Source organism: Ascaphus truei, chromosome 15, assembly GCF_040206685.1.
Source record: "Ascaphus truei isolate aAscTru1 chromosome 15, aAscTru1.hap1, whole genome shotgun sequence".
NCBI lineage: Eukaryota > Metazoa > Chordata > Amphibia > Anura > Ascaphidae > Ascaphus > Ascaphus truei.
In genome coordinates this window covers 21,217,656-21,241,174 of record NC_134497.1, presented here as the reverse complement: position 1 = coordinate 21,241,174, position 23,519 = coordinate 21,217,656, and the positions used below count along the sequence as shown (strand labels likewise).

Sequence of the window (23,519 nt, the reverse complement as noted above, 5' to 3'; positions counted from 1 at the left end):
GATCTATTCTTCAACATCACAAATAAATGTGGCTGATTTTGGAAGCCAATAGTGACAAACGTTCACCTCTTGTTGATTTCAGACGTATAATGGTCAAAGTGAGAGCAACGAGGACTATGAAATCCCCCCCATAACCCCTCCCAACCTGCCGGACCCATCTCTACTGCATTTGCTGGACCATGAGTCTGGGTACCACTCACTGTGTCACAACCTCGGCCCTAACAGCCTGATACCGGCCTACTCCTACCAGAACATGGACCTCCCGGCCATCATGGTCTCCAACATGTTGAGTCAAGAAGGACATCTCCTCTCCTCTCAGCTGCCCACAGTAAGTGAAGCTTGTGCTTTATCAGGGGCGACTGGTTTAACCATTCTGCCGAGGCTGGGTCCAGTAACACATTGGTTCACACATGTATGTATATCTTTGGGTATATTGTGCCGTCCAGGTATACGAAGCCACACAGCAGTGTCACACGGGGCATAATAATATAACACATAGTGGGAATTAGTGCTTCAGGCATAAAAGTAACATTAGGAAAAGGAGTCCCTGGTCCGAAGAGCTTACACTCAAAGTGGTAAGTAGGGAACACGTACAGAGACAGGAGGAGGGTGTGCTGGTAAGTGCGTCTGCAGGGGGCCACGGTCAATGTATCAGAGCTACTCATATGCTTCATTAAGGGGGTGGGATTTAAGGTGGATAGAGAGGGTGCTAGTCGGATGTTGAGGAGGGTATAGTGAGATATTAGGGTGAGCTGTAAGGAGGGGCAGAGGAGGGTATAGTGAGATATTAGGGTGAGATGTAAGGAGGGGCAGAGGAAGGGATAGTGAGAGATTAGGGTGAGATATAAGGAGGGGCAGAGGAGGGTATAGTGAGATATTTGGGGGAGATATAAGGAGGGGCAGAGGAGGGTATAGTGAGATATTAGGGTGAGCTGTAAGGAGGGGCAGAGGAGGGTATAGTGAGATATTTGGGGGAGATATAAGGAGGGGCAGAGGAGAGCATAGTGAGATATTAGGGTGAGATGTAAGGAGGGGCAGAGGAGGGTATAGTGAGATATTTGGGGGAGATATAAGGAGGGGCAGAGGAGAGCATAGTGAGATATTAGGGTGAGATGTAAGGAGGGGCAGAGGAGGGTATAGTGAGATATTAGGGTGAGATGTAAGGAGGGGCAGAGGAGGGTATAGTGAGATATTTGGGGGAGATACTGTATAAGGAGGGGCAGAGGAGAGCATAGTGAGATATTAGGGTGAGATGTAAGGAGGGGCAGAGGAGGGTATAGTGAGATATTAGGGTGAGATGTAAGGAGGGGCAGAGGAGGGTATAGTGAGATATTAGGGTGAGATATAAGGAGGGGCCGAGGAAGGTATAGTGAGATATTAGGGTGATATACGGAGGGGCAGAGGAGGGTATAGTGAGATATTAGGGTGAGATGTAAGGAGGGGCAGAGGAGGGTATAGTGAGAGATTAGGGTGAGATGTAAGGAGGGGCAGAGGAGGGTATAGTGCGAGATTAGGGTGAGATGTAAGGAGGGGCAGAGGAGGGTATAGTGAGATATTAGGGTGAGCTGTAAGGAGGGGCAGAGGAGGGTATAGTGAGATATTAGGGTGAGATGTAAGGAGGGGCAGAGGAAGGGATAGTGAGAGATTAGGGTGAGATATAAGGAGGGGCAGAGGAGGGTATAGTGAGATATTTGGGGGAGATATAAGGAGGGGCAGAGGAGGGTATAGTGAGATATTAGGGTGAGCTGTAAGGAGGGGCAGAGGAGGGTATAGTGAGATATTTGGGGGAGATATAAGGAGGGGCAGAGGAGAGCATAGTGAGATATTAGGGTGAGATGTAAGGAGGGGCAGAGGAGGGTATAGTGAGATATTTGGGGGAGATATAAGGAGGGGCAGAGGAGAGCATAGTGAGATATTAGGGTGAGATGTAAGGAGGGGCAGAGGAGGGTATAGTGAGATATTAGGGTGAGATGTAAGGAGGGGCAGAGGAGGGTATAGTGAGATATTTGGGGGAGATATAAGGAGGGGCAGAGGAGAGCATAGTGAGATATTAGGGTGAGATGTAAGGAGGGGCAGAGGAGGGTATAGTGAGATATTAGGGTGAGATGTAAGGAGGGGCAGAGGAGGGTATAGTGAGATATTAGGGTGAGATATAAGGAGGGGCCGAGGAAGGTATAGTGAGATATTAGGGTGATATACGGAGGGGCAGAGGAGGGTATAGTGAGATATTAGGGTGAGATGTAAGGAGGGGCAGAGGAGGGTATAGTGAGAGATTAGGGTGAGATGTAAGGAGGGGCAGAGGAGGGTATAGTGCGAGATTAGGGTGAGATGTAAGGAGGGGCAGAGGAGGGTATAGTGAGAGATTAGGGTGAGATGTAAGGAGGGGCAGAGGAGGGTATAGTGAGAGATTAGGGTGAGATGTAAGGAGGGGCAGAGGAGGGTATAGTGAGATATTAGGGTGAGATGTAAGGAGGGTATAGTAAGAGATTAGGGTGAGATGTAAGGAGGGGCAGAGGAGAGTATAGTGAGATATTAGGGTGAGATGTAAGGAGGGTATAGTAAGAGATTAGGGTGAGATGTAAGGAGGGGCAGAGGAGGGTATAGTGAGATATTAGGGTGAGATGTAAGGAGGGGCAGAGGATGGTATAGTGAGATATTAGGGTGAGATGTAAGGAGGGGCAGAGGAGGGTATAGTGAGATTAGGGTGAGATGTAAGGAGGGGCAGAGGAGGGTATAGTGAGATATTAGTGTGAGATGTTAGGAGGGGCAGAGGAGGGAATAGTGAGATATTAGGGTGAGATGGAAGGAGGGGCAGAGGAGGGTATAGCGAGATATTAGGGTGAGATGTAGGGAGGGGCAGAGGAGGGTATAGTGAGACATTAGGGCGAGATGTAAGGAGGGGCAGAGGAGGGTATAGTGAGATATTAGGGTGAGATGTAAGGAGGGCAGAGGAGGGCATAGTGAGATATTAGGGTGAGATGTAAGGAGGGGCAGAGGAGGGTATAGGGAGATATTAGGGTGAGATGTAAGTAGGGGCAGAGGAGGGTATAGTGAGAGATTAGGGTGAGATGTAAGGAGGGGCAGAGGAGGGTATAGTGAGAGATTAGGGTGAGATGTAAAGAGGGGCAGAAGAGTGTATTTGCCTTAAAAGTGAGGAGGAGAATTGTGTAAGTAATACTGGATTTAATAGGAAGCCAGGAGAGGGATTTCAGCAGGCGAGACGTTGAGACAGATTTAGGAAAGAGTAGAGTGATTCTGGCAGCAGCATTTAGGATAGATTGTAGGGGAGACAGGTGGGAGGCAGGAAGGCCGGACAGCAGGAGGTTACAGTAGTCGAGACGGGAGAGAATGAGGGCCTGAGTCAGAGTTTTAGCAGTCAAACAACAGAGGAACGGGCGAATCTGTGCAATCTTACAGAGGTAAAAACGACAGGTTTTATCTACATTGTGAATGTGAGGGGCGAATGTGAGGGAGGGGCCCAGAGTGACCCCCAGGCAGCGTGCTTGTGATACTGGGTGTGTGCCAGAGCTGCCAACAGTAATGTAGAAGAGGGGAATTGGGCTAGGTGTGGGAGGGAGTGGCAGGAGCTCCGCCTTTCACATGTTACGCTTGAGTCTGGCCACCCAGGATGATATATATGTTTGAATTATCTACCTATAATCTTCATATCTGGTTAGTGATCCCCACTGGCCATTTAAAAAGGGTGACCAGCAATGAAAATTAGATTACCTGCTGGTGGATTTATATGTATTTGTTTGAATATTGGCTTGTATATTGTCCATCGATGTAGTTTTCCATGTTCTCTGTTGTTATTTAAGTTTGAACCCCTACCAGCGTCACATGGCACAGCCAGTATAACCATCCTCATATTGATGACACCCAAAAGGTTGAAATAGCTGTCTCTGAGTAGGGTTACTGGCTCTGCACTTCTTCAGCCCAGGCTGTGCTGCAAAGCTGTGTAATGCGGCAGGCGTACGCTTATAGGGGGGTCCATGTTACAATAGATAAGAAGCAAAAGGTGACACTATGAGTGCTCATTTGCATGCCATTACCCAGAATCCCCGCCTGCAGTGGAAGCACTGTTTGCTAAGAGATAATGGGGAAAGGCAGGGCTGCAGACCTGGGGTTGTTATTTGCTAATAAATAATAGAATGAGAGATTCTGTGCTTATTGTGTTGTTTTTATTTGGAATCTTTTTTGCATGGAAATTCCTTATTAATAAATTAATTAAGAGAGCGCGAGAGATAGAGGGAGCAGGAGAGAGAAAGAGGGAGAGAGAAAGAGGGAGAGAGAAAGAGAGAGATCGGGAGAGTGAGAGAAAGATGGGGAGAGGGAGAGAGGAAAAGGGGGGAAGACAGAAAGAGGGAGAGAGAGAGGTTGAGAGAGAGAGTGTGTGCGTGTGTGACAGAGAAAGGGAGAGCAATAGAGAGGGAGAGAGTGGAAGAGTGATAGAGAAAGAGAGGGAGGGAGAGCTGAAGAGAGAGACAAAGGGGGGGAGAGAGGAGGAGAGAGAGCGTGTATGTAAGAGAGGGAGAAACGGAGAGAAAGAGAGAGAGAGGTAGAGAGAGACAGAAACGATGGAGAGGGAGAGAGAGGAGGGAGAGAGACAGAAACAATGGAGAGTGAGAGTGAGTGAGAGAGAGGAGGGAGAGAGAGAGAGACAGAAACAATGGAGAGTGAGAAGAAGAGAGATAGAGAGGAAGAGAGATAGAGGAGAGAGAGAGAGAGAGGAGGAGGGATTAGAGAGAGTACAAGAGAGAGAAAAGAAACTCGAAATATAGAAAAAAAGAGCGAGAGAAATACAGAAAGAGGGGGGGGGGGGGAAACGTAACATGATAAACGGAGCACGAAGAGACAATAATTATTACGCGAGCTGTTTTTCATAAAATCCACAGTGTCCTCGTCCCCAGAACATACTCCGCGTCTGCGATGCATATTTATGACTATTGTCCCCTGATTGCTGATTGAGACGGAGAACAGACCTGATGTCTGAGGGGGCATGTTTGACAAATGAAAGCTTGTAAGACGGAGCGCAGGTTCGGCATTTGCACGCCGTTCCCTGAGCCGCGCGGTTTCCATTTAGAAATCCATGTTTATTTCTATGGTTTTTTTTTTGTTTTTTTTTTAAACCATTGACCTAATTAAATGTAGATGCCGCTCGGAACAGGCGATATAACGCAATATCTTTTGCGCGGGAGCAATTATAAACAATCCTCTCGTGTTTACGGTATCTGGCTGATAAGCCATCACCATGGAACACAGCAGAAGTGAAAAGGTATACGCACGAAGCAAACATGGCTATGTATCTACATCACGTAAGCCCTTATATAGGGAAACACATTTTAATTCAGTAGAGGGCCTCGCCGGCACGATCACGTGCCGCAGTACAATGTAACAATGCCACGAACTGACATTGTTAACGTTCAGCTAAATAAAGCTTCGGAAATTCAAAAACTTCTGGGTTCGGTTCCCGCCTGCGAGACTCGGGCCCACTTAATCTTGTGCAAATGTTTTTCTGGTTCCTGAAACATCCCACAATGCACTTGAACAACCCCCCCCCCCCCCCCAAAAAAAAAATTGTTATAGGGGCATCCGTAAATAATTAACGTCCTCACTTTGTTTGCTTTGACCACGGTTAGTGGAGTAAGAAACTGATATCTATCTCGTCTTTACAAGACGTCAGGAGACACCTGCGGACACACCAGAGGTATCTGGGAAACAAACGTTTGCATATTCAAATGAGCTCATTTGCATTTTAAAATGATTATTCTCAGAGGGATCTCTCCACATGTATAAATAAGTGCATTGGGAGGTACTCTCTCTCCGTCCACCGTCAACCCAAATTTCAGGGTACTGTAGGGTCTTCTCTGATTAAATGTGATAATTGGACTAAATTGCCCCATATAACCGCTCCCTATAACTCCTCCTATTACCCCATATAACCGCTCCCTATAATTCCTCCTATTACCCCATATAACCGCTCCCTATAACTCCTCCTATTACCCCATATAACCCCTCCTATTACCCCATATAACCGCTCCCTATAACTCCTCCTATTACCCCATATAACCGCTCCCTATAATTCCTCCTATTACCCCATATAAGCCCTCCCTATAACTCCTCCTATTACCCCATATAACCGCTCCCTATAACTCCTCCTATTACCCATATAACCGCTCCCTACAACTCCTCCCATTACCCCATATAACCGCTCCCTATAACTCCTCCTATTACCCCATATAACCGCTCCCTACAACTCCTCCTATTACCCATATAACCGCTCCCTACAACTCCTCCCATTACCCCATATAACCGCTCCCTATAACTCCTCCTATTACCCCATATAACCGCTCCCTACAACTCCTCCCATTACCCCATATAACCGCTCCCTACAACTCCTCCCATTACCCCATATAACCGCTCCCTATAACTCCTATTACCCCATATAACCCCTCCTATTACCCCATATAACCGCTCCCTACAACTCCTCCCATTACCCCATATAACCGCTCCCTACAACTCCTCCCATTACCCCATATAACCGCTCCCTACAACTCCTCCTATTACCCCATATAACCCCTCCCTACAACTCCTCCCATTACCCCATATAACCGCTCCCTATAACTCCTCCTATTACCCCATATAACCGCTCCCTATAACTCCTCCTATTACCCCATATAACTCCTCCTATTACCCCATATAACTCCTCCCATTACCCCATATTACCGCTCCCTATGAGAGAGAGAGCGGGGGTTTATTCCCCAGCGCCCAGCACTGGGAAATCCTCTCTTTTTGAGTGGTCCTTGGGAGAAGTTCCGGTCTCAGTTTGATAGCTCGGGGTTTTCCAAATCAAAGGTTTTCCGTATAAATCAGAGTTCGGGGCAATGAGAGCCAGTTAGTTCTCTACATCCACCTCCTCTCGTAACATAAGGAAATGACTTTCCCTGTTTAATGTAAGCAAACGTCGCTGCAATGCTTCTTTTCAGGGGGGAGGGGATCCTGTTGCATATTCGCAGTGTATTCTGGCATGATTATTTTCCCCCCGGGGAGCAGCGGTGGAGAATAAATCTTATTTGACGTTGACGAGAATTGTGAATTTCAGTCCTTTTTGCCCTCGCTGTGTAACCGTTTCACGTCCGGGGCCCAGGAAGGATGGATGTGGAAATTGTACATTTCAAACCATTGATTAATGGGATCGGCTTCCAGTGAAAGATGAAATCGCTGTTATAGCAGCAATCCGACATTTGTGTTGTTGTTTGTTTGTTTTTTCCTTATGGGAACAGGTCACTTTATTCTATGTTAGAACGGACTTTTGCACATTAAGCACGTCCCTGTCATTAGGTCACTTTGCCCCTACGTGGGACTGACCCTTTAACCCAGTAAACACTTCACTGTCATTAGGTCACTTTGCCCCTACGTGGGACTGACCCTTTAACCCAGTAAGCACGTCAGTGTCATTAGGTCACTTTGCCCCTACGTGGGACTGACCCTTTAACCCAGTAAACACGTCACTGTCATTAGGTCACTTTGCTCCTACGTGGGACTGACCCTTTAACCCATTAAACACGCCCCTGTCATTAGGTCACTTTGCCCCTACGTGGGACTGACCCTTTAACCCATTAAACAAGCCCCTGTCATTAGGTCACTTTGCTCCTACGTGGGACTGACCTTTTAACGCATTAAACACGTCCCTGTCATTAGGTCACTTTGTCCCTACGTGGGACTGACCCTTTAACCCATTTAACACGTCCTTGTCATTAGGTCACTTTGCCCCTACGTGGGACTGACCCTTTATCCCATTAAACACGCTCCTGTCATTAGGTCACTTTGCTCCTACGTGGGACTGACCCTATAACCCATTAAACACGCCCCTGTCATTAGGTCACTTTGCCCCTACATGGGACTGACCCTTTAACCCATTAAACACGCCCCTGTCATTAGGTCACTTTGCTCCTACGTGGGACTGACCTTTTAACGCATTAAACACGTCCCTGTCATTAGGTCACTTTGTCCCTACGTGGGACTGACCCTTTAACCCATTAAACACGTCCTTGTCATTAGGTCACTTTGCCCCTACGTGGGACTGACCCTTTAACCCATTAAACACGCCCCTGTCATTAGGTCACTTTGCTCCTACGTGGGACTGACCCTATAACCCATTAAACACGCCCCTGTCATTAGGTCACTTTGCTCCTACGTGGGACTGACCTTTTAACGCATTAAACACGTCCCTGTCATTAGGTCACTTTGCCCCTACGTGGGACTGACCCTTTATCCCATTAAACACGTCCCTGTCATTAGGTCACTTTGTCCCTACGTGGGACTGACCCTTTAACCCATTAAACACGTCCTTGTCATTAGGTCACTTTGCTCCTACGTGGGACTGACCCTTTAACCCATTAAACACACCCCTGTCATTAGGTCACTTTGCCCCTACATGGGACTGACCCTTTAACCCATTAAACACGTCCCTGTCATTAGGTCACTTTGCTCCTACGTGGGACTGACCCTTTAACCCATTAAACACACCCCTGTCATTAGGTCACTTTGCCCCTACATGGGACTGACCCTTTAACCCATTAAACACGCCCTGTCATTAGGTCACTTTGCTCCTACGTGGGACTGACCCTTTAACCCATTAAACACGTCCCTGTCATTAGGTCACTTTGCTCCTACGTGGGACTGACCCTATAACCCATTAAACACGTCCCTGTCATTAGGTCACTTTGCTCCTACGTGGGACTGACCCTTTAACCCATTAAACACACCCCTGTCATTAGGTCACTTTGCTCCTACGTGGGACTGACCCTTTAACCATTAAACACGTCCCTGTCATTAGGTCACTTTGCTCCTACGTGGGACTGACCCTACAAAACGTTATTAAACTCTCACAGCCAATAACCCAAAGAAAGATGGCTTGTTACATTTCACAAAACACCTCCCAAGGAAAAAAGAAAAAAGAAAATTGACCAGAAACTCGCTTTTTAACTGCTCCCGCGCCACTCGGGCAATTATTTATTCCCAAACAGCCTTTTGGGGGTAATGTTCCGTTTTTCCTATTTCACACTCCTCTTTCTCATAAATGACCCGTCCCTGCCATAAATCACGCTGAAACGGGGACTTAGCGCGGAGCCTGGAAGGTGGAGAGATATTTATGTAACACATTTGCGCTTCCAATTTTCTCATCCCGGCGCTGGCCGGCTGCAGCTGAGCTAATAAAAGCCACTATTAATATTTCCGGTTGCCTAGCGACCGGGCGCCAGAGAAATGGCTTTCGCTAGAAAAATAGATGACCGATAAGAAAGGGAGAGAGAAAAAAAAAGAATTGAAGGTTTTTTTCCTTTCGTCTCTTGGGGTGGGGGGGGGGAGAGGAGGGGCAGTGGGATATGAGGGGGGTGAGGGGGGGCGGTGGGATATGAGGGGAGGGGGAGAAGGGGGGGAGAGGAGGGGTGATAGGATATGATGGGGAGGGAGAGGTGGGGCGGTGGGATATGACGGGGGGAGAGGGGCGGTGGGATATGAGGGGAGGGGGAGAAGGGGGGGAGAGGAGTGGTGATCGGATATGATGGGGAGGGAGGAGGGAGAGGAGGGGCGGTGGGATATGAGGGGGGGAGAGGGGGCGGTGGGATATGAGGGGGGGAGAGGGGGCGGTGGGATATGATGGGGGGGGAAATGGGAGGGGGGAGAGGAGGGGTGATGGGATATGATGGGGAGGGAGGAGGGGGAGAAGGGGGGGAGAGGAGGGGTGATGGGATATGATGGGGGGGAGAGGACGGGGGGGAGAGGACGGTGGGGAGAGGAGGGGTGATGGGATATGATGGGGAGGGAGGAGGGGCGGTGGGATATGATGGGGAGGAGCGGGGGAAAGGAGGGGTGATGGGATATAATGGGGAGGGAGGAGGGGATAAGGGGAGGAGAGGAGGGGCGGTGGGATATGAGGGGGGGAGAGGGGCGTGGGATATGAGGGGAGGGGGAGAAGGGGGGAGAGGAAGGGTGATGGGATATGATGGGGGGGAGAGGGGGGAGAGGAGGGGCGGTGGGATATGAGGGGGGAAGAGGGGGCGGTGGGATATGAGGGGGGGACAGGGGGGCGGTGGGATATGATGGGGGGGAGAGGAGGGGTGATGGGATATGATGGGGAGGGAGGAGGGGAGGGGGAGAAGGGGGGGAGAGGAGGGGTGATGGGATATGATGGGGAGGGAGGAGTGGAGAGGAGGGGCGGTGGGATATGATGGGGAGGAGCGGGGGAGAGGAGGGGTGATGGGATATGATGGGGAGGGAGGAGGGGATAAGGGGAGGAGAGGAGGGACGGTGGGATATGATGGAGAGGGGGGAGAGGAGGGGCGGTGGGATATGATGGGGAGGGGGGAGGAGGGGCGGTGGGATATGATGAGGAGGGGCGGTAGGATATGATGGGGAGGGAGGGCGGGGGAGAGGAGGGGTGATGGGATATGATCGGGAGGGAGGAGGGGATAAAGGGAGGAGAGGAGGAGCGGTGGGATATGATGGGGAGGGAGGAGGGGGGAGGAGGGGCGGTGGGATATGATGGGGAGGGAGGAGGGGCGGTAGGATATGATGGGGAGGGAGGGGCGGGGGAGAGGAGGGGTGATGGGATATGATGGGGAGGGAGGAGGGGGATAAGGGGAGGAGAGGAGGGACGGTGGGATATGATGGGGAGGGAGGAGGGGGAGAGGAGGGACGGTGGGATATGATGGGGAGGGAGGAGGGGGAGAGGAGGGGCGGTGGGATATGATGGGGAGGGAGGAGGGGCGGTGGGATATGATGGGGAGGGAGGAGGGGCGGTGGGATATGATTGGGGAGGGAGGAGCGGGGGAGAGGAGGGGTGATGGGATATGATCGGGAGGGAGGAGGGGATAAAGGGAGGAGAGGAGGGCGGTGGGATATGATGGGGAGGGAGGCGGGGGGAGGAGGGGCGGTGGGATATGATGGGGAGGGAGGAGGGGCGGTAGGATATGATGGGGAGGGAGGAGCGGGGGAGAGGAGGGGTGATGGGATATGATGGGGAGGGAGGAGGGGGATAAGGGGAGGAGAGGAGGGACGGTGGGATATGATGGGGAGGGAGGAGGGGGAGAGGAGGGACGGTGGGATATGATGGGGAGGGAGGAGGGGGAGAGGAGGGGCGGTGGGATATGATGGGGAGGGAGGAGGGGCGGTGGGATATGATGGGGAGGGAGGAGGGGCGGTGGGATATGATGGGGAGGAAGGAGGGGCGGTTGGATATGATGGGGAGTAAGGAGGGGCGGTGGGATATGATGGGGAGGGAGGAGGGGCGGTGGGATATGATGGGGAGGGAGGAGGGGCGGTGGGATATGATGGGGAGGGAGGAGGGGCGGTGGGATATGATGGGGAGGGAGGAGGGGCGGTGGGATATGATGGGGAGGGAGGAGGGGGAGAGGAGGGACGGTGGGATATGATGGGGAGGGAGGAGGGGGAGAGGAGGGACGGTGGGATATGATGGGGAGGGAGGAGAGGGAGAGGAGGGGCGGTGGGATATGATGGGGAGGGAGGAGGAGCGGTGGGATATGATGGGGAGGAAGGAGGGGCGGTGGGATATGATGGGGAGGGAGGAGGGGCGGTGGGATATGATTGGGGGGGAGAGATTTTCCTCCTCGAGATTTATGAGAAACGAGCGACAGAAAGGAGATATTTTTTGTATTGTGCGTTTGCCTTTCGCGATATTTGTTTAGCGCAGGGGGGTTCTCAACTCCAGTCCTCAAGCCGCCCAACCCCCCCCCCCCCCGATAGGTCATGTATATATCTAACTGCCTATACTATAGCTATTATCAATTTACCTATCTGTTATCTATCTATCTATTAACAAATCAATCAGCCAGCAGTCTACCTGTTTCTCTTTCCACCGGTGTAATATGTCATTGTGTGTCTGCCTGTCTGTCTGTCTATCTGTGTATCTATCGTGTATCTATCTATCTATCTGTGTATCTATCTATCTATCTGTGTATCTGTCTATCTGTCTATCTATCTGTCTATCTATCTATCTATCTATCTATCTATCTGTGTATCTGTGTATCTGTGTATCTGTGTATCTATCTATCTATCTATCTATCTATCTATCTATCTATCTATCTATCTATCTATCTATCTATCTATCTATCTATCTATCTGTGTATCTGTGTATCTGTGTATCTGTGTATCTATCTATCTATCTATCTATCTATCTATCTATCTATCTATCTATCTATCTATCTATCTATCTATCTATCTATCGTGTATCTATCTATCTGTGTATCTTCTATCTATCTGTGTATCTGTGTATCTGTGTATCTGTGTATCTGTCTATCTATCTGTCTATCTGTCTATCTGTCTATCTGTCTGTCTGTCTGTCTGTCTGTCTGTCTGTCTGTCTGTCTGTCTGTCTGTCTATCTGTGTATCTGTGTATCTATCTATCTATCTATCTATCTATCTATCTATCTATCTATCTATCTATCTATCTATCTATCTATCGTGTATCTATCTATCTGTGTATCTGTGTATCTGTGTATCTGTGTATCTGTGTATCTGTGTATCTGTGTATCTATCTATCTGTCTGTCTGTCTGTCTGTCTGTCTGTCTGTCTGTCTGTCTGTCTGTGTGTCTGTGTGTCTGTCTGTCTGTCTGTCTATCTGTCTATCTGTCTATCTATCTGTCTATCTGTGTGTCTGCCTATCTCTGTGTATCTATCTATCTATCTATCTATCTATCTATCTATCTATCTATCTATCTATCTATCTATCTATCTATCTATCTCTGTGTATCTGCCTATCTCTGTGTATCTGCCTATCTCTGTGTGTCTGATTGTCTGTGTGTCTGTCTGTGTGTGTGTGTGTCTGTGTGTCTGTCTGTGTGTGTGTGTCTGTGTGTCTGTCTGTCTGTCTCTAAGCGTTTCTATCTGATTTGATTCTTTATCCATCGATCTCTCTATCTCCTCCACACACTGACTGACACTAATAAGATCTGTGACAGGCGTGTGAGTCCTTGTGTAACAGTCCCCGCTGCGTTTCGCTGGCTGTGTCGTGCGCTCCTTCGGCGAGGAGAGAGTTAATCCTGTTTCCGTCGCGGCCCCCGAACTCTCGGGGCTCACAGCCCGTCCCACTTCTGCCATCAGTTTTGCATTTCAGCGCGGAGACTTATTACAATATTTATGCAATATGTTTCATTGCGGGGAGAATTTGCATCTGTTTGGCTTTGCTTGAGCACTCTGAGGCAGCGGTGGTCATTTATATGCGGGACACACGGAGTATACTGACAGCAGCGCCACTGTGCGGGGGCTATAGGGAGATCTTTATCTGCCTTTATTTACACCCCCGGGCTAATCTGCGTAACCCTTCGGCTGCCAGGCAAAAGTGCAGCGCTTTGTAGACAGAAAAAAAAAACACCACGTGGTTTTCATTTATGCTCGCAAGACAGGAGCGGTTAAACCGGACAATGGGTTTGGTTTTTCTTTGTGAGGTCCTGGCGTTGAGTTTTAATATCCGTTTGCTTTCCTGATTATTCATCAGCGTTAATTAGTCATTAGAGGCTTGCGGTAAACGTTCCCCTGTGATGTCATCAAAGTAAAGCTCTGGCAGATGCGGGGTTAATCGCGTGAGGGTCAGCGCTTAGTGACGCGCGGGTTCGTATTATATCTCCGCTGTCGCAATAAGAGAGATTCTTATTAAAACAAATAATGGTCTAGGTTTGTGAGTAATTAATTAGTAGATGAGAATTTTAATCAGTTAGTGTTAGGACCTGCGATATTTGGTCATGCCTTGATGTGGCTCGCAGGCTTATAATGCTTTGGACGAAGGGTTTAACTAAATTACCCCTTTTCAAGAGAATATATAGGTATTTCACTGTGTATTTGTCACATTGGATGTAGCATTGGGCTTTTCTGTCTTTTCTTGTATACATTTGACAACGCCCCGTAGCACTCCTTTTGATATATATATATATATATATATATATATATATATATATATATATATATATATTTATATATATATATATATTTATATATATATATATATATATATATATATATATATATATATATATATAGTATGTTTTGGGGTTTCTTGGGCTTGCTGGGATTCTGTGTGTTAATTAATTAGTAGTGCTTAGTATAAACCAATCTGTCTGTCTGTTTGTCTATCTGTGTATCTGTGTATCTATCTGTGTATCTGTCTGTGTGTCTGTCTGTGTATCTATCTGTGTATCTGTCTGTCTGTGTGTCTGTCTGTGTGTCTGTCTGTGTGTCTGTCTGTCTGTGTGTCTGTCTGTGTATCTGTCTTTGTATCTGTCTGTGTGTGGGTTTGTGTGTCTGTCTGTCTATGTATCTGTCTATCTATCTGTGTATTTATTGGTTTGTCTGTCTGTCCATCTGTCCATCTATCACTATAACTATCTATCTGTTTGTCTATCTATCTCTATATCTATCGGTTTGTGTATCTAGCTAGCCATTGGTCTGTCTATCTATCGGTTTGTCTCTATCTATCTATCTATCTATCTATCTATCTATCTATCTATCTATCTATCTATCTATCTGTGTATCTATCGATTTGTCTATCTATCTGTCTATCTATCTGTCTATCTGTGTGCGTCTGTCTCTAAGTTTATTGCAAAACTATGAACGTTTGTGCTCTCTGCACCCGGCTGCTGGGGACATATGACAGGAAAGAGCTGCTGCTTCCCCCATGCACACGGCCATTCACACAAAGTGAGCGTTCGCTGCCCAATTAGGAGCACGAGCCCAGATAAAACACAAAGAAATAATGAGAACCCAGATGAGAAAAAGGTGCTTTTCTCCGTGGCTGCTAAGCAAACATCAAACCTCATTTTCTGATAGCGGCCAACAGACATTTCCTGGTAAATAAAGGCTTTGGCAGGAGCGCGGAAAACCCATTAAAAGCATCGCCATGTCTCCCCCTAAATAATGCGTTAATTTAATAAGGAATGTGCGTATCGCCGGCGGAGAGGTATTCTGCAGAAAACAGCATGTATGTATTAATAAGGTAATTAGTGTCTGGCCGCGCGTGTGTTTCAAAGGTTGCCAGATTTGACGCTCTTTCGATGTCGGATAATTATGCTGAAAGCCGTCTCGGAAGCAAAATAACATTCTCTCGCCGTGAGATAACGGCGTCTGGTATCAAAAGTGCCCTTTCTCGTTCGGCAATGCAGTGGCCCAGAGTGGGATTGTATAGGTTTGAAGCAGGGGGTCTCTGGGGCGGAACCGGGTTCAGTTCGGGCTGCAGGGACCCCTGTGTTTCCCGAGGTACAGACCTACAAAGGGGGTGCCGGTAGCAGCTTCCGACTGGGCTGAGTGGGGCTATTGAAATGGCGGATTTGACGCTCCCGCGTCCCGGCGGGCCAACAGGATGCCGGGACGCTATCCCTTGCGGCGCTGCTACTGGCGCCCCCTGCGGAGGTAATTATCTTTGGAGCAGGAGGTGAAATTACTGGGGTTCAGCTCCAGAGACCCCCCGGCTTAGAAGATACTTATCGTTTTTAGTTTCTTCCTGGGTATTTAAACGGTCGTCCATTGCCAGGTGTCCGGCGTAGTGTAATGCTGGCGCTCACCACGAACAAGGCGGGAAACAAGGGGGGAAAGTATGCACAGCAGCGGAGGCACGTCTGGAGAGTGGATAGTCAACATCGCCGGGTCTGGGCTGGAGAGAGTGGGTTAGTCGTGATACTTGCCGAGGTCGTAGGTAGGCGGCAGGAGAGTAGTCAGCGTCCGGAGTGCCGTGGTCTGGGGTTGGAGCCAGTAGGAAGGTAGTTGGTCCGATATCCGTGGTCAGGGATGGAGAGTAGCGGATAGTCAGAGGCAAGCCGGGGTCGGTAATCCAGAGAGAGGTCCGAGAGTCAAGCCGGGTCGGTACACAGAAGAGATGAGCAGCAGAGGGTTAAAGCAAAACAGTAACACGGCAAGGCAGGGACGTGGGAACACAGGGCTACCGTGAGCTATGCTCAGCCAAAGAATGAAAGGAAAGGCTGAGCATATATAGGAGAGCTGGACGAATAGGACTGAGGGGAGGAGCGGAGGCGCGGCCTCCACGGAAGCAGGGATAGGCTGCAAGGTGGAGGAGACAGGCGGGAGAGAGATTAGTGTTGATGCGCAGCTGGGGAGCAGTGAACGCGCGTCACGTGTGCCCCGCGCGGTACCGGCGGAGGGGCAGAGCCAAGCTCCGTGCGATCCTTTAAAGCCCTCCGTTGGCACGCGCGCTCTGTAAGGCGAACGGGAGGCTGTACAGCAGGAGGCAAGGAGGAAGTGCGCCGCACGGAACGCGCTCTCTGACCGCTTGCAGCGGAGGTAAGGAGGGAACACGCCGCAGGGGAAGTGTTCCCGATTTCTTACATATAGCACCTGACTGTCCTATATTTGGACACTGTCCAGTAAAAAATGCGAGGTAATACTGGACATTTATGTGTATACGGAAGTGAAATTAAGCCATGCGTCTTCAAGCAGCGGTTCTGTGCCGCTTAGGGTTGCCATGTGTCCAGTATTGAACCGGACTGTCCTTTATTTGGACACTCTGTCCAGTAAAAAATGAGAGGTAATACTGTACGTGTATGTGTATACCGGTATAACCTCTCTGGGCGTGTATGTGTATACCGGTATTACCTCTCTGGGCGTGTATGTGTATACCGGTATTACCTCTCTGGGCGTGTATGTGTATACCGGTATTACCTCTCTGGGCGTGTATGTGTATACCGGTATTACCTCTCAGGGCGTGTATGTGTATACCAGTATTACCTCTCTGGGCGTGTATGTGTATACCGGTATTACCTCTCTGGGCGTGTATGTGTATACCGGTATTACCTCTCTGGGCGTGTATGTGTATACCGGTATTACCTCTCTGGGCGTGTATGTTTATACCGGTATTACCTCTCTGGGCGTGTATGTGTATACCGGTATTACCTCTCTGGGCGTGTATGTGTATACCGGTATTACCTCTCTGGGCGTGTATGTGTATACCGGTATAACCTCTCTGGGCGTGTATGTGTATACCGGTATTACCTCTCTGGGCGTGTATGTGTATACCGGTATTACCTCTCTGGGCGTGTATGTGTATACCGGTATTACCTCTCTGGGCGTGTATGTGTATACCGGTATTACCTCTCAGGGCGTGTATGTGTATACCAGTATTACCTCTCTGGGCGTGTATGTGTATACCGGTATTACCTCTCTGGGCGTGTATGTGTATACCGGTATTACCTCTCTGGGCGTGTATGTGTATACCGGTATTACCTCTCTGGGCGTGTATGTTTATACCGGTATTACCTCTCTGGGCGTGTATGTGTATACCAGTATTACCTCTCTGGGCGTGTATGTGTAAACCGGTATTACCTCTCTGGGCGTGTATGTGTATACCGGTATTACCTCTCTGGGCGTGTATGTGTATACCGGTATTACCTCTCTGGGTGTGTGTGTGTGTATAGCGGTATTACCTCTCTGGGCGTGTATGTGTATACCGGTATTACCTCTCTGGGCGTGTATGTGTATACCGGTATTACCTCTCTGGGCGTGTATGTGTATACCGGTATTACCTCTCTGGGCGTGTATGTGTATACCGGTATTACCTCTCTGGGCGTGTATGTGTATACCGGTATTACCTCTCTGGGCGTGTATGTGTATACCGGTATTACCTCTCTGGACGTGTATGTGTATACCGGTATTACCTATCTGGGCGTGTATGTGTATACCGGTATTACCTCTCTGGGCGTGTATGTGTATACCGGTATTACCTCTCTGGGTAGTGGCGTAGCTAGACATGCGCAGGTCCCCGGGCAAAAACATTTTCAATGCCCCATTAATATTAATAATGACTGCAATTTTTTTCTCCCTTCCCCCATCCTCTCCCTGATCTCCTCTCTCAGCATCCCTCATCATCATCTCTCCACCTCCCCATCATAATCATCATCTCTCCCTCTCCCCATCTCTCCCCCTCCTCCTCTCTCCCCCACCATCATCACATCTCCCCCACCATCATCACATCTCCCCCCCACCGTCATCACCTCTCTCCCCCACCATCATCACCTCTCTCCCCCACCATCACCTCTCTCTCCCCTCCACCATCATCACCTCCCCCCACACCATCATCACCTCTCTCTCCCCCCCACCATCATCACATTTCCCCCCCCACCATCATCACATCTCCCCCCCACCATCATCACCTCTCCCCCCCCCATCGTCACCTCTCCCCCCCACCATCGTCACCTCTCCCCCCCCCCATCGTCACCCCCCCCACCATCGTAACCTCTCCCCCCCACCATCGTCACCTCTCCCCCCCACCATCATCACCTCTCTCCCCCACCATCATCACTTCTCTCCCCCACTATCATCACCTCCCCCCACGATCACCTCTCCCCCCCACCATCATCACCTCTCTCCCCCACCATCGTCACCTCTCCCCCCCACCATCATCACCTCTCTCCCCCACCATCATCACCTCTCTCCCCCACTATCATCACCTCCCCCCCACGATCACCTCTCCCCCTCACCATCGTCACCTCTCCCCCCCACCATCGTTACCTCTCTCCCCCACCATCATCACCTCTCTCCCCCACTATCATCACCTCCCCCCCCACGATCACCTCTCCCCCCCCCCCCCACCATCATCACCTCTCTCCCACACCATCATCACCTCTTTCCCCCCTCCACCCGCACGTGACCCATCCATTGCACGGCAAATTCAAACAAATTTGTCTCGCCACGCATCAGCCGCCTCGGCGCTCTCGTACGCTCCATGGACATGCGCATTGCTTCCTGCCTTTTTGTTTTCCGTGCGAGCAGCATCGCTCTTGCCGAGGCTCTTACTATGGCCGCAGCCTAAGGCTGAGTCCATGGTGACTCAGCCCGTGCGGAGGCTGAGGCTGAGGGAAAGCGGGTGCTTTCCCTGGCCTTGGTTAGCGCGCCGTCCGGGGGCGTGTCGGGGGGCGGGCCAGTGACGTCACGGAGCTGGTTCGCCCTCATTGGGCGAACCGCTCACGTGACCGGCCCTGCGCTCCCATGAGCGCGAAAATTTTAAATTTTCATAAGACACACGCTTCTGCAGCTAAAGCCGCTCTCATTGCTCATTTATGTAACTGTACTTGTAACCATGTATTATTTGTTTTACTCTGTGCCCAGGATATACTTGAAAACGAGAGGTAACTCTCAATGTGTTACTTCCTGGTAAAATATTTTATAAATAAATAAATAATAAATAAATTGCGGCTGCAGGGGCTCACTGCCGAGCAGCAGCGCGCCTCAGCACGGGTCAGCGCCTAAGCGCTGACCATGCCCGAGGCCTAAGCCGGCAGAGGAATCAGCAGCTGTTACACAGCAGAGCCGGACAGAAGGGGAGGAGCGCGCTCTAGTGGTCTGACCCGGAAGTTCTTCTTACTTCCGGTGTCTGCTGATTCCTCTGCCGGCTTATCCTCTGTTTAACGCTGGGGGCCTTCCACTGCTGCATACCATCTCCCCACGCCTGTCTGAAGAGAGCGATGTGCCGCCGACGGGGTGGGGGGAGAGCAAGCCCTCCAAGAGCGCCGGCTGCCCGGGCTATAGCTACGCCCCTGTCTCTGGACATAGTGACCTTGCCAGTTTGGGGGGGGAGGGGTTAGGATTTGCCCAAGTAGGGAGAATGTAGGGCTGTTGTTAGGGGGCTGGGCAGCTTCCTCCATCATAATTGGCTGCTGCTCGGTAATGCAGCCAATCAGGGGGTGGTGTCAGGAGACTGGGGGTGGGGCCAAGGAGAGGAGGAAACAGCATGGAGAGGTGAGGGCGGTGTGTGTCTCGAGCGTGTTGCACCTTCCACCATTGTGTCCAGTATTTTTGGAGAAGCCACTTGGCAACCCTATTGTCCAACAGGAAGCTGCAATGTCACCCGGTACATATATACAGGCCGTCCTCGGTTATCCAACGGAACCCGCTCTGGGAGTAGAGTTGGATAGTGACACCGTTGTAAAGTGAGTCCCATGTTGATCAGTGGCGGTAAGCGTTGGATTCAGCCGTTGGATAACGCATTCGGGCGTGGGATAACGCATTCGGCCGTCGGATAACGCATTCGGCCGTCGGATAACGCATTCAGTCATCGGATAACGCATTCGGCCGTCGGATAACTCATTCAGACGTTGGATAACGCATTCAGACGTCGGATAACGCATTCGGGCGTCGGATAACTCATTCAGACGTTGGATAACGCATTCAGACGTCGGATAACGCATGTGGGCGTCGGATAATGCATTCGGGCGTCGGATAACTCATTCAGACGTTGGATAACGCATTCAGTCATCGGATAACGCATTCAGTCATCGGATAACGCATGTGGGCATCGGATAACGCATGTGGGCATCGGATAACGCATGTGGGCATCGGATAACGCATGTGGGCATCGGATAATGCATTCGGGCGTCGAAAAATGGCCCGTAAGTTGCATTGTAAAGCGTTGGATATGCCATTCATTGTAAAGTGAAATGTTGGATAACGAGGACTGCATATATATATATATATATATACACACATATATATATCAACGAGCTGTGATGTTTGGTATCCTGCGGTGGTGACAATACATTCCATTTCCTTTGATGCGGTGACTGGCGTTACATCGGGCCTTGTTGCTTGCATAACTAAGGGCTGACACCCTAACCACAAGGTGACATTTTACCAAATAGCTAAGAGGTGAAATTAAAATGTCAAAAACTACGTATTTTTACCGTGCACTTTTGCAAGCAGCACATAGTCTGTACTGACCATGGTCGCACTGACTATTACAGGAGCAGTTAGGGGAGCAGTTATAGGGAGAGGTATAGGAGCAGTTAGGGGAGGAGTTATAAGGAGAGGTTATAGGAGCAGTTAGGGGAGCAGTTATAGGGAGAGTTATAGGAGCAGTTAGGGGAGGAGTTATAGGGAGAGGTTATAGGAGCAGTTAGGGGAGCAGTTATAGGGAGCAGTTAGGGGAGGAGTTATAGGGAGAGGTTATAGGAGCAGTTAGGGGACGAGTTATAGGGAACAGTTAGGGGAGGAGTTATAGGGAGAGGTTATAGGAGCAGTTAGGGGAGGAGTTATAGGGAGAGGTTATAGGAGCAGTTAGGGGAGGAGTTATAGGGAGCAGTTAGGGGAGGAGTTATAGGGAGAGGTTATAGGAGCAGTTAGGGGAGGAGTTATAGGGAGAGGTTATAGGAGCAGTTAGGGGAGGAGTTATAGGGAGAGGTTATAGGAGCAGTTAGGGGAGGAGTTATAAGGAGAGGTTATAGGAGCAGTTAGGGGAGGAGTTATAGGGAGAGGTTATAGGAGCAGTTAGGGGAGTAGTTATACGGAGAGGTTATAGGAGCAGTTAGGGGAGGGGTTATAGGAGCAGTTATACGGAGAGGTTATAGGAGCAGTTATGGGGGGGTTATATGGAGAGGTTATAGGAGCAGTTAGGGGAGAAGTTATAGGGAGAGGTTATAGGAGCAGTTAGGGGAGGAGTTATAGGGAGAGGTTATTGGAGCAGTTAGGGGAGGAGTTATAGGAGCAGTTAAGGGGAGGAGTTATAGGAGCAGTTAGTGGAGGAGTTATAAGGAGCAGTTAGGGGAGGAGTAATTAGGGGAGGAGTTATATGAGCAGTTAGGGGAGGAGTTATAGGGAGCGGTTATAAGAGCAGTTAGGGGAGGAGTTATACGGTGAGGTTATAGGAGCAGTTAGGGGAGGAGATATAGGGAGCATTTAGGGGAGGAATTATAGCATAACAAACCTGTGTGGTTTGGAAAGCTGTGCACACACGAAGAAGAGACTTCTGAGGTTTCCATACCATATTATATTTTGTTCTACTTCAAACGCTAACATTAAAAACAAGTTCTAGCTTTCATTTAATGTTTTAAACTCGTCCTTAATACATGTTAATAACATACTTTAGCTGTTAACCCTATTCAGCCCATGTGGGGGTTAAGTCTGGTATAAGTGCACTTGTGTGGGGTGGGGGGGGGGGAAGGTTCTGCATCTGCACATTAGATTATGTTACCTAATGCCCATCTGCAGCGCTAGGCTCAGTTCTTTAATGTATTACTATGTACCCCAGCAGGGGGAAAAATCTATATACTATTGAATTAAAAAATCATTTGAATGTCTACCAGGAAAAAGCATCAGTGCATCCGAGGGTTTATGGTGATTGCTTTCGAAGCGTCTCGACAAAAAGACATCTTCCGAAGCCAGGAGCAGCGTCTCCCAGGACCAAGGGGAACTCATCACAGCGGCCTGTTTTATAAAGTTCCCCCTGTTTTTTGGGGGGGAGGACCCTAGGGGGGTCTTCCGGAGCTGACGCAGCTTCAGCTGGGTTCCCATACTCACCAGTGAAGGTAGAACCAGCCCGTCCCTTCCAGGGGAAACAAAATGGAGGTTAACAACTCCTCTGTCACGGCTTTCTAACACGTGACCCAGGGGATTTAAAGCGTACCGGCGCTAGGTTTGCTGGTGCGGTATGTATCTTTGGACGTGGGGTCCCCGGGGCTGAAAGTAATGGCGGTTCAGCTACGGCGACCTCGTGCTTTCCATCCATGTACAAGGGGAGGAAACGCAGCTTTTACATGCGTCAAATAGAAGTTGGTGACGCCATTTTTAAAACCCGACAAGAACAAGTATTTGTATGTAATGTTATATAGGAGTCAGGGTTTGACCCGGAGACTACGGGGTTTGGGCACTTTCCTCCGGGCTACGGGTTCAGCTTCTTAATCTCCGGGTGGCGGCGGGTTGCGGCGCGGCGGTGTCTCCGGCATCCTGCGGCATCCTTCTGCATCTCCCCCTGCAACGCCAGTGAACCTGGCTGAGAGGCGTCAAATCACGCCACGTTGCCATGACAACGGGACACCCCGTGATGGTACAGCGTCACGTGGCGCCCGTTGCCATGACAACAGGACGCTGCGTGGCGTCGCGTTGCCATGGCAACTTGTGCGCCGCGTAGCGCCATAACATCACGTGGCGGATCGTTGTCACGGCGATGCAGCATCATTTGACGCGGCTCAGCCAGGTTCACTGGCGTTGCAGGGGGAGATGCAGGAGAATGGCGGGTGACGCCGCCGCCACACCCCGCCGCTGCCGGTGAGAGAGACATTTTTATACACGTTAGCCGTCTGTAGAAGGTGTTCCAATGGATTTGAAGCAAAAGGTGAATACTTTGTGCCCATTTGCATGTAATTTCCCAGAATCCCTAGCTGCGGTGGAAGTATTGCATTCTAAGGCTGCGGACATGGTGCCTTCACCCGTGCCGAGGCGCGCGGAGGCGGAGGGAAAGCGGGTGCTTCCCTGGCCATGGTACGTGCGCCATCCGGGGGCGTGTCTAGGGGCGGGCCAGTGACATCACAGAGCTGGGCGAACCGCTCACGTGACCGGCCCGTCGCGCCAAGAAATCAGTTTGAACTGATGCTTCCCCACGCCGCATAGACGCAAACACTGACTTAAGGCAGTCTGTTCGCTCAGCGTGCGGACGCGTCCGTGCGGTCTGCGGCACCATGTCCGAGGCCTAAGAGATAATGGGGAAAGGCAGGGTTACAGTCCTGTCTG

The 23,519-nt window shown here is 50.0% G+C and overlaps 1 protein-coding gene across 1 annotated transcript in view; it reads left to right on the top strand.

Annotated features, from left to right (window-relative positions):
- Nucleotides 1-23,519, top strand: part of TOX2 (TOX high mobility group box family member 2) — an 84,860-nt gene that overhangs the window by 23,680 nt on the left and 37,661 nt on the right. The window contains exon 2 of the mRNA XM_075571922.1: nucleotides 83-328. Within this exon, the coding sequence (XP_075428037.1) occupies nucleotides 83-328 (246 nt within the window). The remainder of the gene's footprint in view (nucleotides 1-82; nucleotides 329-23,519) is intronic.